This window comes from Lemur catta, chromosome 18, assembly GCF_020740605.2.
Source record: "Lemur catta isolate mLemCat1 chromosome 18, mLemCat1.pri, whole genome shotgun sequence".
Lineage (NCBI taxonomy): Eukaryota > Metazoa > Chordata > Mammalia > Primates > Lemuridae > Lemur > Lemur catta.
This window is the reverse complement of record NC_059145.1, coordinates 27,244,037-27,262,091: the sequence shown is the minus strand read 5'-3', so window position 1 is coordinate 27,262,091 and position 18,055 is coordinate 27,244,037. Positions and strand designations below refer to the sequence as shown.

Genomic DNA, 18,055 nt, shown 5'->3' with positions numbered 1-18,055 from the left:
AACTGGATGGAGCAGGGAGGAGTAACCTGGAGGTCTGTGACTGAGGACAGTGAGCACAGTGAGTTGGTCTGGTGCTGCTGGGTGGTGGCAGCTTCAGAGAGAAGATGTTCAGAAGGAGAGTGGAAACACGGTGGCCAGGAAAGAGCAAGGGACTAGGAAACAGTGGGACTTTATCTTGGCCCCAAGTTCCTGAGTGGTATATGTAAACGGACAGTTTCTAACCCGGAGGGTTTCAAGAAAAGCAGAGTCCTCAAAAACCAAGTATAGTTTACCCACACTGATACTGTACTAATTACATACACCCAGTATGTTAGAAAAGAGGTCTCTGGTAACCTCTGAAAAGGGAGGGTTGGTAAAGTTGTCAGGGCGCCACCTACTGGCAGTCTTAACTAAATGGTCGCATCCCCAAAGGAATGTCAGGATGGAAAGCTGGTATATATTGACTGGATTGAAGGCTAATCATTTTTTGGCATATTGTCCCTTTTATTTCTTAAACCTAACCTATACAGGGAAAATTAAGTCATTACCAGAGATTTCTTAAATCGGAAGAAAAGAGGTTAGATCTCCTCTTTGACCATGTACTCCAGGGCTAAAATGGCCTGGACCAGATTGCTAGAAATTCTTCCTATCTTTTGTATGTCTTCTGACATACAAGCATCAGGCAAATCTGTGGTTCTGTGGCTTTGAAACCAAAACTAGTGATCATTAGTGCTTTTCATGTTTTTACATAGGGATTTTATCTCACTCCCCCATTGCCATTGTGGAGGTACAAGGTTTGTTACTAACGACTACAAGTTTGTGTAGCCTTGGTAAGGCCAAGGGACCATCACGGACCCTTCCTCCCTTCTTCCCCATAAGCATAGTATGTCAAGTGTCAGCTGTTCATCCTCTTAAAAACAGTAAGTTAACACCGCCACCAAACATTCAGAATATACAGATATTTTGCTAATGATCAGTACCTTCTATTGAGCAATTAATAATGCTTGGTCAGGTTACTAAGGACTAAATGTGGTCAGTCATAAAATCATAAGTGTATCATAGTATGCATGCTCAGTGATCAAAGTGTAGGCATTCTTTTAGCCATTTAGGCCAGGTAATACTTTGATACAGATACTTAACAAAAATGTTTTTTAGGCTTTCCCATTTCCCTTGGTCTCACTGTCATCCAGACTGGAGTACAGTGGCACAATCATAGCTTGAACTCCTGGGCTCAAGTGATTCTCCCGCCTCAGCCTCCCGAGTAGCTGGAACTATAGGCACGTGCCACCATGCCCGGGTAATTTTTTTTTTTTCATTAAAAATTTTTTTTTCTTTTAAGAGAGAGGATCTCACCATATTACCCAGCCTGGTCTCAAACTCCTGGCCTCAAGATCTGCTCACCTCAGACTCCCGAGTAGCTGGGACTACAGGCACAAGCCACCACACCCAGCTAGACTGTTTCTGTTCATGAAATATAGTGTTAATAAGATAAAAACTGATCTAAAACTGTTATTTCTAATACAGGAAATAGATTACCATAGTTTTATAAAGCTTTTAAATATTTACCTCTTACTGGATAGATACACTTGATATATAATCAGATTTTATTGGAGTAAGAGAAACTTTGCTTTAAAAAATAATCACAAAAGATAGTTAATCTTGGTGATTCCATTTCATACTAATGTTGCCACTCAACTGGGTTACATTGCTGGCTGCACAGAGAAGAGCCAATACACTGAAGCAGTCAGGGTTGCAATGGAGAAAGGGTTTAATTCCGCAGAGAGCTAAGTAGGGAGATGGGAGGAATTTCTCAAATCTGCCCCCCTGAGAATTGGTTAGGTTTGGGGCAAAGTTATAGGGGTGTAGAAATCATCTTCTTCTTGTGCTGAGTCAGTTCCTGGGTTGGGGGCACAATTCCAGTTGAGTCAGTTTCTTGGGATGGGCCGCTGGTCTGGGTGAGTCAGCCAATCTACTGGGATGCGGGCCTGGAAGATAGCTCAGAAACTACCCCTAGGTTTCAAAAAGGTGATGTTATCTACAGAGAAAGTTAAGAATCTTTATGACCACCAGCTATGTGCCTCCAGAGTAGCAAGTATAGATGAGTAAACAGGGGGACAGTGGCTGATTATTATCAAGCTAGGCCTGAGCCTTCGCAGAGTTTTAGGCCCTTACCACAGTTCTCGCCTTGCACCCCTTTGTTGATTGGTAAAGGGCGGTTTTACTAGCGTCCTATGAGTAAGACCAGGGTTGATAAAAACAAGATTGGTTGGTAAAAATAAGATTAAGTTTCCAACTTCAAAAGAAAACATGCACCAATATTAAAAAGGAACAAAATATAATTGTTTTAGCTCTATGTCACTTAGCGAATAAAACTATTACCATTTCATAATAATCTTATGTTTATGTTATAAATTACCCTTCTTGACTGAAACCAGAAAATTAAGACTTTCAAGAAAACAAGCTATACAAATAGAAGACGCCAGAGGTAGGATGAAGGTTAAGGATTCTTTGGAGAGATTCTCCTAGCTGGAGACACAGGAGGCCGTTGACCGTCAGTCTCACGTGTACAGCACTGGGGGTAGTGCAGGGATAATGCAAATGCCAGCAGGAGCCAGGCAGACGGGCAGTGTACATTCATGCCACAGGCGGGTGAACTAGGGCACACTGGAGGGCAACACATGCTTGCCACATAGCTTGGTGGAGTGTGAGTCTAAACTTAGCCTCTTCTATTCCTTTTTCCAGAGAAGCTAGATGTCATTTTTACAATTATCGCTCAACTTTTCCATAGTGACTGTGTATTTTTTTTCTTGAAAACATACTTGGGAGAGTCCTCTTGCAACCTGTGGATGCCCAGTTTGCAACTTTGTAGCATCAAGAAGCCTGCTTTGCATTCCTGAATAGCTTTGGTTTTCTGTGGAAAACCAAAATTTTTAAAAAGCTGTTTTTCTTCAAGAAATTATAGTGATATAAGGTTTTAGAAATCCATAGGTGACTATTCTCAAATGCTTTAAAAGGGTTTGTTCGGTAAAATTTGGATTCAGTCAAAAGGCTGCACTCAAGGATCCACGAGGCCACAGGTTCCCCACCCCTGCTGGGCATATTTAGCATTTTGAAAGCCTCCCATCCAGCATACAATGCCTACAGGAAACTGCTTTCAAAGCAGAGCTCTGGCCACATTGCTTTCCTTGGCACATAAGCAACTGTCCTTCCTCCAGTGTAGTGTAATACTGATAACAGTTACTGCCTTGATTTCTAAGGTAATACGTCTAATATTTTGCCATTAAATATCTTGTTTGCAATAGGGCTTTGATTTCCCAATGTTTTATTATTCAGTTTTTACTGAAGAGTTATTTATCATGAAGAGATGTTGAATTGTATCAAATTATTTTCAGTCAAATGAGACCATGTGTTTTCTCCTCTGTTAATGGATCATTCCCATCAGCAAGTAAACATGCTCTTAAAAAAAATTCTTTTGTTCCCCATCAACAATAACATGCCATTTCCCATTCTCTTTAACTTGCTTACCAAAAATGCTCATCAAGGTCACCAGCCATCTTTTATATTTAAGTCAAAAAGTCTGGGATCTGCCTCCACTAACTTTCTCACCCCTTTCCCACTCTAATCTTTTAGCAAATCCAGCTGCTTCTACCATTCATGCCAACATCATCTGGTGTCCCCTCCAGCTGAATGCCATAGTGACACTTAAAAAAGGTAAGTCAAATCAGGTCATTCCTCTGCTTAAAACTTTCACTTTCCATGTCTTTCTATGTTCTAGATATTTGCATGGTCTCTCCCTCCCTTTTACCTAAATGCCACCTTACCAGAGAGGCCGTCACACTTGATTTCACTCTGTCCCCTTTCTAACTCACCAACTTTATAATTGAGAGACAAGGAACATTGTTTTCCTCATTGCTATTGTCTTGTTTTTGGAAAAAAGATTCAATGTGCTTATTTATATAGGGTTTTTAAAAATCCATGTTTAGTAAGATTGGCCCTGGTGGATTCTGGAATCCAGATTATGCCAGCTTCCTAAAAAGGGGCAACTTTGTGTCTTGTGTGGTTACTTGTTTCTGAGGGAAAGCTTATTTTACTTGTTATGTGTCTTCTGTATACCAAGTGGGTAACTGTTTCATTGTGAGCTACTACGGAACACGTACACTTTCTAAAATCAGGAGGCTTAAAGATAAGAGATGATGGGCTTGTGTCATTATCCCTGTGAGTTAGGATCTGAACCCAGGTAACTAAAGTCTCTGTGTAATCATTATACCATAAACCAGAGATGTTCAAATGACATAAAATATTTTTCATTAATGAATAATTCAAGTGACATTATTTTAACATTACTGGACCCCATCCTTAAAGGCATATTATGTTTTTAAAAAATCAAATTGAGAGAAACAATAATGCAGTATTTATTTTATACAGCTGAACTGGGCACATAGTGAAGTAAGCCATAAAAATTCCAAATAATTATCTCTAAAATAATTATCTCTAAAGGAAATCCTTTGTTACATGGCTTTACATATTAATTACTCTGGAAAGTTTCTGAACTCTGTTTAGTAGCAGATCTCCTTTCTTGATAGTTTCTTGGTACTGCCAGTTCTTGCTATCAGGTCTGTAAATAAAGTCAAGAAAAAAAATAAATTATTTAACCAGTCACATCACTCCATGACAATAGCTGACCTACTTCTAAAGGGAGGCACTTAAGAATGCCCCTTATTCCGAGCAGTATAACAAATCATACACAAAATAAAAATACCTGTTGGTTTCTACTATTTCATTCACTTTATCTATTTTGCAGTGTAGTCTCCCAGCAGCAATAAATCTGGAGAGTTCCCTAATTTAGAGAAGGAGGAGGAAAAGAAAAAGCATTAGCCCTATAGAGAAATCTCAGAGAAATACAAACTGCACTAAAATAGTCCTTCAAGGTAACATTTAGTTTCCCTTCAAGCCACAGTAGTTGGGATCATCCCTGGTGCACTACAGGATTTAAGTCATCTACCAGAATAAACGTGACCGTGGAAGTTCATATTCAGATGGAACGTAGGTGGCAAACAATGAAACCATTCATATCGAGTCTTTTTAGAGCTACAGAAATGCTGAGAGAAAAACGTTAAGAAGGAAAATAAGATTTATTAGGGGATAAAATAAATCATTTCAAACAAAAGACCTAAAACAAAATTATGGAACACAGCCCATGGTTACATAAACATGTCAACAGCAGTAGCGTTTACTGCAATAATGGCCCCTTCCCTCTCCAACAATATCTTATTGAGTCTAAGGAGCTAAAGAGTGGGAAGGAAGAATGAGAGAGAATTACTGTGTAGCCCATTTTTACATTTTTAAAAAGGGATTTCACCTAAAATTAAGTTTTGGGGGTGGAGGGCAGAATCCATAAGTACCCAGACTTGAAATTCCTAGGTTTCATAGAAATGTAGAACAGGTTCTTTCTAGGTAACAACTAGAGCTCAATGGTACAACCTTCGCCTCTAGAGCTAGTCTTAAAACATGAAGGAAAAAAAACCAAACAATTCAACCACCACCTGAAATGTACCAGCTGCCTTGAATTCACTTGTCATCAAGAGGACTTAAAGAATACTGCGCTGTGTGTCTGCTTCCCTGCATCTCCTCAGCCACAATGGCTTTATCACCTCCTCATCACAGTTACGAACAAGAAGCCAGGCCAAGCCATGTTTCACAGGCACTGCTCACAACTACTGACTCATGGAATAATGTCCAGCCCCCATCCTAAAAATGAAACAAAACCTAGGGATACTAGTCTTATATCTGTGTGTTGGTGTCTGAAACTTGCTATGAAATGGCTAAAAAAATAAGATGGATAGATACATGAAAAGCAAATATAATGTTAGAATTTACTGTACTATTCTTTAGAATCTTCTGCTTATTTGAAATTTTTCATACTAAAATGTTAGAAAAAACAAAACCACTAAAAAGAGAATGGTCTTATTTAAATGAATTGCACCTTCTTTTAAAATTACCATATAGCCATCACTTGTTTTCATTGTAGACCACTGAAAACTACATTATCAACATTTAAAAGACCTAAATTTGGGAACCACAGATCTGGATTCCACATGGACATTACATATTGTGAATGTCTCTTTTCCCCAACTCTATTCCCACCACCCTAGTCCAAGCCGCTGTAACATCTCCTCCATGAACTACCTTGGTCTCTCTGCCAACTTCCTCTGTATAAACGAGATCTTGTCACTCCCATGGCTTCTCACAGCACCTAAATTATTTTTTTTTTTTTTTTTTTTTTGAGACAGAGTCTCACTTTGTTGCCCGGGCTAGAGTGAGTGCCGTGGCATCAGCCTAGCTCACAGCAACCTCAGACTCCTGGGCTTAAGCAATCCTTCTGCCTCAGCCTCCCGAGTAGCTGGGACTACAGGCATGCGCCACCATGCCCGGCTCATTTTTTTTTGTATATATATTTTTAGTTGGCCAGATAATTTCTTTCTATTTTTAGTAGAGACGGGGTCTCACTGTTGCTCAGGCTGGTCTCGAACTCCTGACCTCGAGCGATCCACCCGCCTCGGCCTCCCAGAGCTAGGATTACAGGCGTGAGCCACCGCGCCCGGCCCACAGCACCTAAATTAAAACCCAAGCTCCATACTATGTCCAACAAGGCCCTACACAAGCGTAACTCTCCAACCTCATGTTCACAATTGGCTGTTCTGCAGCCACACTGACATTTTGTATTCCTGCAACATCTAAGCTTGTTTCTAACTCAAAGCCTTAGCATTTTCTACTCCCTCTTTTGCATTTAGAGGACTCCTTATGTCTCACCCCTCCCAATTCAAATCTCAGAGTAAACCCCTCCTCCTCAGACATGCCATATCTACTAGTCTCTCCATGGCACTATAGCATTTTCCTATAGACTCACTTCTATCTGAAATTACCTTTTATATTTATATGTCTACTTGCCATCTCTCTCCTACTACTGCAATGGAAGTCCCCGAAGATGGTACTTAATACCAAACATACAGTAATGGCTCATTAACTATTTGTTGAATTACTGATTTAAGTGCTAAAATGTCCAACATTTAACAACCAATTTGACTAGAATTGCAGCAGCAACCTAAAAATTGGAAGTTAACTATGAGAGGAAATATGACCAATTGTAAAAATACAAGAGATCCAAGTCATTACTGTAGCTGCAGCATGATCCAAAAAGGTTGTTTTTGTTTTTGTTTTTTTTGCCTCTAAACATTATACCATAAGAAGACTACTTTTAATAACTGGTCTCTTGACCTTTAACAGATCATGTAACCTCATTACAACTCAGCTTTCCCATCTGTTAATGGAAGACACAGAACATGAGGAAGGCGGAGATATTTAGAAAAAAATTCTTGGTTTTTTTCTTCTTCAAATTGAGAAAGACTTTGCAAACAGGTAAAAAAATATATACTTCACATATTAAAAGGCAACTTTAAAACAAAAATTAACATGGTGTTATTTGAACTTACTGATCAATGAATTCCACACCAACACCAAACGCTTCTGCCATATAGCCAAGGGTTAGTGACCTGTATGATTCCAGCAGCTGGCTGTATGCATGAATTCTCATTTCTCTCACATAGTATCGATAATGAGGGGCAAAAAGCCAGTCCTTTTTCATTTCCTGTTCTACAACCGCTGCAATGAATAAGATGACAAATTATAAGAATCTCCCTTTCAGATAAAAAGATTAAAAACTAAAACAATTCTAGTTGAGTCCAAAAGACAGATCAAACAAGTAGAGAACTTCTCACTGCCCTCCCACATCATCCCATCAACGACGGAAGCAGCAGCACTGGTAAAGCAGAGGCCAGCTTATCCCACATCGCAGTTAAGCAGCACGTGGCTATCTGACATCTTGTTTACAGATGACAAAGTTCATGTACCAATATTTTAACCATGGGTAACTACTTCTGCCTTAAGTAAAATTCATTTTACTTTTTTTCAAAAAACAATACTAACAGAGAAATGTCAGGTACAGTGACAAATGAAAGAATGACACAGACCAGAGAAAGGTATAAATCAGACATTTTCAAAAGTAACAAAATTTAGAAGCAATAAAGGGAAAGACTGATGATTTCTACTAATGTCTACATAACAAAACACTATGAACAAGATCTGAAGACAAATGATAAACCAGACTTACAACACAGTAAGAGTGAATAGCCTTGATCTAGAAAGAGCTCTTATAAATTAGTAAGAAATTGAATAGTAAAATACACATAGAATATTTATGAGCAATCTGCACAAATAAAAATAATTTTACTGAAAAACTACTGTACACCACTGCTCTAGATAGTGAAGATATGGCAGTGAACCAAAAACCAAGATCCTTGCTGCTATAGTAACTAAGTTTTCAAAGGCATGAGATACATGAACAAATATACAAAATAATCTCAGAGAATGACAAGTTCTGTGAAGAAAATAAGTGACATGATAGAGTTAACGAGAAAGCCCTCCACTGCACTGGGGTGGATAGGGAGGACCTATCTGAGGAGCTGGCCAGCAGAGAACAGGATGCAAAGAGCAATGCAAATGATACAGAAGTTCAAAGGCAGGAAAAACATGGCTAAGCCCAGCAGGACAAACCAGAATGTAAGCAAGGTCTCAGCTACAGGGATGAAGAATGTGAACAAGAAAAAAGAATCAAGAATATACTTAGATTTGTGGCTTGAACAAGATGGAAATCCCAGGAGAAGGACAGAATTTTGTTGTTGCTGTTTTGGGGTTTGAGGGGATGGGAGTGAAATTCAAGCATACTTGGGCAGTGTTCACATGGATCTGCCCACTAGACAACCAAGCAAAGATATCAAGAAGGTGTGTTAGGCATGGGTCTGGTGCTCAGTGGAAAGTTTGGGGCTGGAGACATGAATTTGGGAATCACTGCCATCCAGATGTATTTGATGAGAGAATGAAGACAGGGACAAGGCAATCACCCAGTCTAAGGCAGTAAGGCAAGGTGAGGTCTAACAAAGGATGAGGAGGTAAGTCCAGGGAAAACAAGTGTGTGTGACTGTGGAACCAAGAAAAAGTTGTGGTGAGAAATCAAGGATGGCTGATGTCAAAGCAGGTAAGAATGAGTAAGGGAACACATGATTTAGCAACATGGCGACCAATGGCCACTGAACAGGAGATGGTGCTCATTCTCACAAATAACAAGAGAAGTACATAAAGCATCAAAATTATTTCTGTCCTCTTAGCCTGGCTAAGACTATAGGAGAGGGTGGGACAGACTCTCTGAAATGCTATACAAATTAAGAGTATAACTTGTGTAAATGTAAATTGGCACAATGTTTCTGGAGAGCAAAAGTAATCAAAGTTCAATTTCTTGGACTTTTTCCCTAAGGAAATAAATGGGAAAGATGCATTGTAAGAGTGTTCAAAACAGAGTTGCTTATAATAGGATAAAACCGGAAACAATCTAATTTTCTATCAGTAGGAGGATAAATTATGGTATATCCAATACACTGAAATACTAGAAAATCCTTAAAAAAGGATAACCAGGATGATGTGCCACTATAAACTCCATTTTGGTGCATGACAGCTACTTAAAAATACGTACTGGCTAAATAACCAATTATTTATATAGTGACATGAAAAACTATTTACATACAGTGTGAAGAGAAAAAAAGGTACTTAGAAAATAGCATGTAAAATATACAAGCATTGGTCTAGACAATACATATGTTTAGAGGTGGGCCAAGCAGGTGAGAATGTCAAATGGTGCCGCTACTTTGGAAATCAGTCTAGCATCTTCATTACAGCATTACTTGTAATAGCCAAAAAGAACAATCAACCCCAAAGTCTGTCAACTGATGGAAGGATAAATAAAATGTGGTATAGCCCCATTAATGAACTATCATTTGGTCATAAAACAAAATGAAGTACTGACACATACTGCAACCTGGATGAAGAAAGAAGCCCAGGCACAAACAGGCCACGTACTGCACGATTCCACTTAAATGACTGTCCAGAATAGGCAAATTCATGTAAGACAGAAAGTAGATCAGTGGATGCCAGGGACTGGGGGGAGGGAGGAGTGGAGAGTGACTGCTAATGGCTACAGGATTCCTTTGGGGAAGATGTTCTGGAGTCAGTGATGGTTGCACAACCTTGTGAATATACTAGAAACCACTCAATTGTAAAAACCACTTTAAAATGGTCAATTTTATGTGCTGTATATATGTGCTGTATAGCTCAATTTTTTAAAAGGAGGGGAAATAAGAGCTCTAGGAATGTAAAGAAGAGATTTGTTCTAAGGGAAGCAGGGAAGGGTTCCATATTTGTTGAGTTAAGTGATGCCCAGGAGACCCCAAGCATAAAAGGAGGAGAAAAGCAATTCTACAATATAACCTTCTGGGCAAAAGCAGCCATGGATGTATGAAAGGATAAGGCCAAGTGAGTAACTCATCATGCTAGAGGGAGAGCCCTGTCCCTACCATTACATGAGGTAAGTAGTATGAATTCTCATAAAGCTGCCTGACTTGTGTGCATGGAGAAAGTGTTCCATAAACACTGGGCCCAAACCCAATGCAAATAGAATAATCGTCATTTGGAGTCCTCCATTCCCATTTTTCATTATTAACGTTCTGAAGTTTGCAGCATAAACACAACATTGAATTATTCAATCAATGCCAAGTTCTTTTAAGTTTTTGGAAAATCATTTGAGAAGGGCCCCTGGGCAAGCTAATTCTTTTACCATCTTAATTTGTGGTCATTAGGAGGAAACCAAATGGCCAGAAAGGAATGGTACAAGAGGGGGGAAAAAGTAAATTTATGTAGGCAGGATCACTATAAACTACCTTTGGAGGAACACAATTATTTTCAACGGATTATTTTCTCAATCTATAGCCCTTGAAAATGAGTTGCAAATCACCACAAAGATTTAGCTATTGCATAAAGGAGCAGTCCCCAACTTTTTGGCACCAGTTTCATGGAAGACAATTTTTCCATGGACTGTTGGGGGGGACTCAGGTGGTGATGCTCACCTACTGCTGCACCCTCACTCACCCCCCACCCTACCCCGCTTTCCTAAGTTTTATGTAAAATGATTTTTCCATGGACAGGGAAGCTCTGTCCATGTGTGGAGCTCTGCAGCCCAGGGGTTGGGCACTGCAGACATAAAGAATAACCTATTGTTGAATTCAAGGCTCGATTTATCTCAACCCAAAATCAGATTCAGAATTCCCTCAGCTTTCCCCATGACGCTCAATACTTATAACCATTTGCTCACTTCTGCCTTTTATCCCCTTAAAAAACCGTAAACCAGCAGTCTGGCAAAATCCTCAGCAAAGGACCAGGCAGAAAATATTTTTAGGCTTTGCAAGCCACATAGCTCTCTCTCACATATGCTGCTTTTTTTTTTTTTAAACACTTTGCCAATGTAAAAATCATTCTTACTCCTGAGTCATATAAACAGCCCACAGTTTGCTGACCCCCATTCTAAACAAAACGGGGCCAATTAGCCATACTGATCAAAGACCTGCAGCTATCTGCACACTCCATTTTTTAGATACGTGAAAAATCGTCTTAAGCTATTTGCACACAGGATCAGGTGTAAGATGAAGACAGATAATCAAAATGAGCAACTCTATCCTTACCTAATGATTGGAAGAAAGCTGAGTAACGACATTCATAGAGTGAAAACAGATACTGCCGAACTGCTGGAAGACTGTGCAATACCTCAAGAATCTCTGCTCCTTTAATGACCTAGGTATTACAAAAAAAAAAAAAAAAAAAAAAAACCTCTTTAATGATCTTTTTCTATTTAAGTTAGAAAAGCATGGGGCAGTCCTTAAATATGAGTATTAAAAGGTTCAGCCATTACCTTTTCCCTGAGATCTGGTCTTTCTAAGGCAATCATGCTGACATAAACAGTGTAGGTCACAAACGTTTTATAATCCATGAGTTCATAGGATGTAAATGTTGAAACAGTGTCAAGAAAGAGTTCAGCTGCCTGTTTGAAATCACGAATAGCCACACAATAAAGACCCTGATACACTTTTAGGCGGTTTCTTCTGTCCCAGTCTCCTCCTTCTTCTATTAAGCTATTAAATAAGAACAGTAAGATCATAATCTGGAAGCAGACAATGCCACTTTTTAAGTTTTGTGTTATTTTCAAAGAGAATACAGCTTTTAACAACTTGAACCTAAAGAAAATATTGTAGTAAATAAGTACATTTATCATTTGACCAAATTTACTAGTTGTAAGCAAAATGGCAAATTTCTTGTCAATTTCTCATTTATATAGCATCATAATTTAGAGGGAATATATCCCCATTATTAAAAAGTACCTTTTGGCTTTTTCTGTGTTTCGTGTGATGAGATCATTATCCATATAAAATAAGCCAATCCTAAGGAGATAGAATACAATATCCAGGCGGTGACCCAGGGCCACAGTTTTATCATATGTCTTGCGAAAGGCTGTCAGAGCTCCCTCCTGTCAAGAAAGCCAAAGCAACAGGTAAGAACAGGTTATAAGTTTTCAAAACTATCACCTGTCTGGGATTTCTTCAAAGGGAGTGGGGGACAGGTAGGAATAGAAATAAAACAAGATTGCCCTTAACTGATAATTGTTGAAGCTGGGTTAGAACTATACATGGGTTTATTATACTATTTTATCCTTACATACAGTACATTGACCCTCAAACAACACGAGTTTGAACTGCACGCATCCAAATATACATAGATTTTCTTCTGCTTCTGCCACCCAGGACAACAAAATCACCCCCCGCCCCAAGCCTACTCAATATGAAGACAAGGATGATGACCTTTACGATGATCTGCTTCCACTTAATGAGTAGTAAATATATTTTCTCTTCCTCGTGATTTTCTCAATAACATTTTCTCTAGCTTACATTATTGTAACAATACAGTGTAAAATACATATGCAAAGTATGTATTAATCAACTACTTATCGGTAAGTCTTCTGGTCAACAACAAGCTATTAGTGAAGTTTTTGGAGAATACAAAGTTATATGTGGATTTTCAACCACATGGGAGGCCAGTATCCCTAACCCCTGCATTGTTCAATGGTCAACTGTAAAAAAAAAAAAAAGAAAAGAAAAAGAAATGCCTAACCTATTCTTATATTCTAGAAAATACTAAGAAAAACATTAATAATTTATTCACAATTTTTTTAAGTATTCTCTTTTTTCCATATGGTCAATGTTTTTTCCTTTAATAATTATACTACATCAAAATAACTTTACTGTAAATTATCTGTCATATCACTTAAAAGGTTTTGGAAATCTTATCTCAGTTACTTTTAGAGTATAACTCAATTTGTAAATACATAATTCTGTTTCAAAGCATTGTGGAATAAAATGTTTCTGTTGCTTTAAAGACAAGAACATGATTAAAATCATTTGTTTATACTTGGTACTTTTCACTGTGTGTCTGCCTGGTTTGTTTTATGTAATTATTAGTTATACTTCATAAACTTATAAAAGGGACTGGCAAGACAGCAAGCAATGAGTGCACCTAGCACTCAGATCTTGGTTTCAAAACACTGTGCCCCACTAAGGGGACCCAGGAATCCTAGGAGAATCGATGATTCCAGGTTTGGAGAGTGAAAAGTAAACTACTGAAAACAATCCTAATTTTGAGCTTGTGATATCTTCTTTTATCATAAAATAAGACCAATGAGATAAATCAAAAGGACAAAGAAATTGTCTTGAAGGAGTCTGCACTAACAAACATGCAGCAAACTGAACACCACAAAGAATAAAGACTATCATCAATGGTAACACAGTGAATAATGAATAATATAATAAAAACCCATTAAGTAGTAAATAATATTAAATAAAAGAAAATACAAAAAATAAAAGAGGTTAAATATAAGAAAAAAAAGAAAGCTGTTCTTTTTGGAAGAATACTACTTAATAAACATAGAGGGAATACAGTATTAGAACATGACCAGTTTATAATCCCCTGATTGACTCAAGCATGTCCTTATTGAAATTTTCTAAGCCCTGGATGAAAAGTTTGAAGTGTGTCATTCACACACAATACATTAATCTTTAAAACCAAAACACAAACACACACAACCTAACGTAAATGCAAACTATTGACTATTTTTAAACTTTTCTGTATTTTTGAAATTTTTACAATGACCAAGTCTTAAATTTATAACCAGAGAGAAGACAAAAAAACCTGTTTTAAATTTAAGTTACATAGTAACATTTAAGCACTTACTTTGTGCCAGGTACCAGTCTAAGCTCTTTGCCCCTATCTTTAACCCAAATTAACTGTTATCTCTATTTTACAGATGAGGAAACTGAGGGTTTAGTAAATCATAACAACTGAAGCTGATAATAGAATCCAGACAATCTGATCCAAGAGTTCACACTATTTTATTTTTTATATTGACATCATGTCACCCCACATCTAAATACTTCTGTGTGTATGGCTTAAAATTAAGAACATTCAAAGCCCAATGCTCTTAACCATTATTACACAACTACTAAATTAAGTTTAAATATCCAGTACTGATAAGTCCTCCTCTAGAACACTGATAGTGGAGTATACGTAAGCCAGCTGTTACATGGAACTGGCCACACATTAAAAATTGTTCATTGTCCCAGAAATTTCATTTCATAGACTATATCCTGGAGAAACACTAGCATATATACACACCAGATAACATACATAAGCATGTTTTTACAGCAGCTGTTTGTTAAAAACAGCTAAAAACAACATACATGTTCATCAATAGCTGAACAGGCAAACTATGGCATAGCTCTACAGTGGATTAGGCAGCAGTTAACCAGAATGAGCAAGATTTATGCACATTAACACAGAAGTACCTCTGAGATATAATGCTGAATGAAAAGCATAAACAGGACCACATGAGTACATCATGATCCCATGTAGGTAAACAATTTTTTAAAATACTACCTATTTTTTTTACCAGTATATATACATGCATGTAAATGCACAACAGAAGAACTATTAATAAAAAGGTTATCTCTGAGCAGATAGGGAGTAAAGAAAGATCAAACAGAACTTCAGTATTTACTATGACGATCTCGATTCTTGCAAGGAAAATAGTATTTTACTAAGTGCAAATTTTTAAAAGGCACCAGAACCAATGCTTCCCAACCAAGTGAGAAAAGGAAACCATTAAAAATGGTCCGAATTTTGTAAAAGTTGTAAACAAACAAAAATCTCTGCATGTGCACCTGTGTTTTTATTGGCATGGAGAGAGAACATGCCAAAGAAGATGCAGAAGAACACAGACTTGGCTCTTGTTTGGGGGCAGATGATAGGGTATTGCAAGACTATTTTTTTTTCGTTCATCTGTACATTGATTCACTAGTTCAGGTAAGCATAATTACCCCTCTACTTTTTTAAAAGGAAGTTAATTTTTTAAATGAGATATTATTAATCTGGAATGGTTCTCAATTTTAGATTATACTAACTACAGAGAGGGGAAACCATCTGCACTCACCTTGTCACCTATCCTGCAGAGGTACTCGGCTTTTGCCATCATTGCATCTCGAATTTCGCTCTCTCCCAGATTCTTCTCTGCATCTTCCAGCTCCTCATCCAAACGTTTCAACTCATCTTCATTTGCCTTCTTCATTTTATTGAGAAGGTCCATGTCTATCTGCCAGTCCAGGGATTTGCACAAGGCTTCATAATAAGGAGCCATGTCTGAAAGCCAAAAAAGGGATGTATGAGTGGGGGCCACGTGCATCCTAAAGTCAGTGTCTGCCCACCTCTTATCCACAGTTAGGTCATCCACCAGTCCCCTACCCACTGCTAGGAAGGAATGGAACAGAGCTTAATAAACGCTCGGCAAAACGTAAACGTCTGCCGTGGGAGGTCTGCGTGAGGGACCCTGGCACTGCCGACCTCTCCTAGGGCTGGGGGGCGGGCAACCCTCTGTTTACTCTCGCCAGATGCTGTTCCAAAGGAGTCTTCAAACAAGGGAACAAGCAAACCTGTTTATACTCAGATACGTATGTTCAGTATACACTGCTAAGTGCCATTCACTGCTAGGAAAGACAAAAAGAACTGAACCCCAATTTCCCCTTCACACGGAAAGCTCCCTCCCCTACAAGGAATACACCTCGCCCGGGAGCAGCCCTGAGTAACCGGAAGTCGCCGAGCCTTCGCTCTGGGTCTAGCACTGCGCTGAAGGCCTCAGGATGTCTCCCCAAGCTGCCCTCCCAGGGAGGACACACAGAGCTGCAGACCCTTCTGGGAGCAAGGCGGGTTCCCCCAGGGCACCCCCAACAAAGGGAGGGCCCGAGGGGCCAGAGAAGCCAGGCCTGGTTCCGGGGACCCCGTCAGGGGGACGCCGCGGCGGCCGGAGCCCCGCTGGGGAAAATGCCCACAGGCTGCGCAGCCGGGGCCAGCCCAAGCCCAGGCCGCTGACTCGGCGCTCGCGCGGGCCTCACTGTTGTCACGGACGGCGGCCATCAGCTCGTCGCGCACGGCTGCGTCCCCGCGGTGCTCGGGCAGACTCAGCAGGAAGCGCAGCTGCGCGATGCGCAGGTCGGGGTTCTTGGGCAGGCCCTCTTCTTCCAGGTTCTCCAGCGGCATGGCGGCGGCGGGGACGGCGGCGGGCGGGAGACGGCGACTCGGCTCGGAGCCGCGGCGGCGCCGGAAGCGGGAGGAGTCGCCGAGCGCGCCCGGCCGCCTCCAGCCCGGCTTCCGCTCCTGCCCGGCCGCCTCCGGCAGCGCCCCCTCGCGGCCACCTCCGGGAAAGCCTCGCCCGGCCGGAGCGCCTGCGCCCCCGTGTGGTCGCCGGCGGCTTTGCCTCGCTTGAGGCCCCACGGAGTCCTGGGGAGCTGACGGTCCCGACTCCGAAGTTCGATTTTTTGAATCTCTTCCTCCCTCCGGTTTTAGCTATTTTACTTTTCGTTCTGTCTGTAATTGATAGGAACTGGCAATGTTTTGGAAAAATTTGAAAATATAATAAGAATAATAACAGTCACAACACAACCACCACAATGTGTGGAACCCTTACTCTTACTCATCCCATTTAAATCCTCTCAATGCTAGGAGGTAGGACTGTTAGCCCATTTTGTAGATAAGAAAATCGAGGCACAAAGAGGTTAGGGAACATAATCGGACAAGGTCATGTAAAAGCTATGTAGCAAGGCCTAAATAAAAAGTCCTCTCTATAGCCCACATTCTTTCCACAATTCTGAGAAGAAAAATCAGCATCCAGAATTCCAGAGTTTTGATACAACAGCATCATCATTTTGTTTCTTCAGAAATAAAATCATTACATGCCTGCATTTTCAGCCTTCTTTTGTTCGTGTTGCCCCAGAGTCTTCACGATTGGTAATGGTTACATAAAATTCCACATAATGGATTTACCATAATTTACTTTTACTCTTCCCTCCGTTAGAGGTGTCTTTCGGTTGGCCAGGATTTTTATTGTCCTAATACAAAAACTACAGAAAGACCTTCGGATGCATAGATCATGTCATATTTTGCATTTTTTTCCTTAGCATAAAGTCCCAGGAAGGAATAATAGACAAAGGAAGAGTTTTGTGATTTGGGTATTCTTAATGTCAAACGGCTTTCTAAAAGAGTTGAACCACTTTGTATAGCCACTGAAACAGCTGGAAACTGCCCCATTCTCACAAGCAGTAGACATTAGCACACATTTTAAAAATAGTATTTGTTTTTGTCAAAAGGAAATAAGCATTTTGAAGACAATTCAAATAATAGAAAAAATATAAATGCCAAAGAAAAAATTCCCAGCACTCTACCACTGTTAAACCTTTAGTGAAAAACTTTCTAAACATCTTTTATGTATTCATTCAACGAACATGATGGCATGATTACCAAGTTCCAGGCACTGTTTTGCGCACCAGGGAACCAGCAGTGAAGAGTACAAAGCCCCTGACTTTGGAACTTGCATTCTAGAGAAGTACAGCTTCATTAAAACTCACCTAGATATATTAATAGGGCCACTCTACACTTGCACTTTTTAAACTGCGTTTTGTTCTTTCTGCCATGTATTGTGGATATCTTGCCATGCCAATAAATATGGAGTGAACATATAGGATTCCATTATATTTGTGTACCAACT

At 39.7% G+C, this 18,055-nt stretch overlaps 1 protein-coding gene across 1 annotated transcript; it reads right to left on the bottom strand.

Moving 5' to 3' along the window:
• Positions 1–4,367: 4,367 nt before the first annotated feature.
• PSMD6 (proteasome 26S subunit, non-ATPase 6) lies at positions 4,368–16,739 on the bottom strand. The gene is made up of 8 exons (XM_045530691.1): positions 16,407–16,739; positions 15,452–15,657; positions 12,294–12,439; positions 11,828–12,047; positions 11,601–11,709; positions 7,470–7,638; positions 4,739–4,816; positions 4,368–4,594 (listed from the first exon to the last, which is right to left on the bottom strand). Exons 1-8 carry the CDS (start codon positions 16,549–16,551, stop codon positions 4,498–4,500), a joined length of 1,170 nt encoding a protein of 389 aa, XP_045386647.1. The 5' UTR covers positions 16,552–16,739; the 3' UTR covers positions 4,368–4,497.
• Between the last annotated feature and the right edge of the window lie 1,316 nt (positions 16,740–18,055).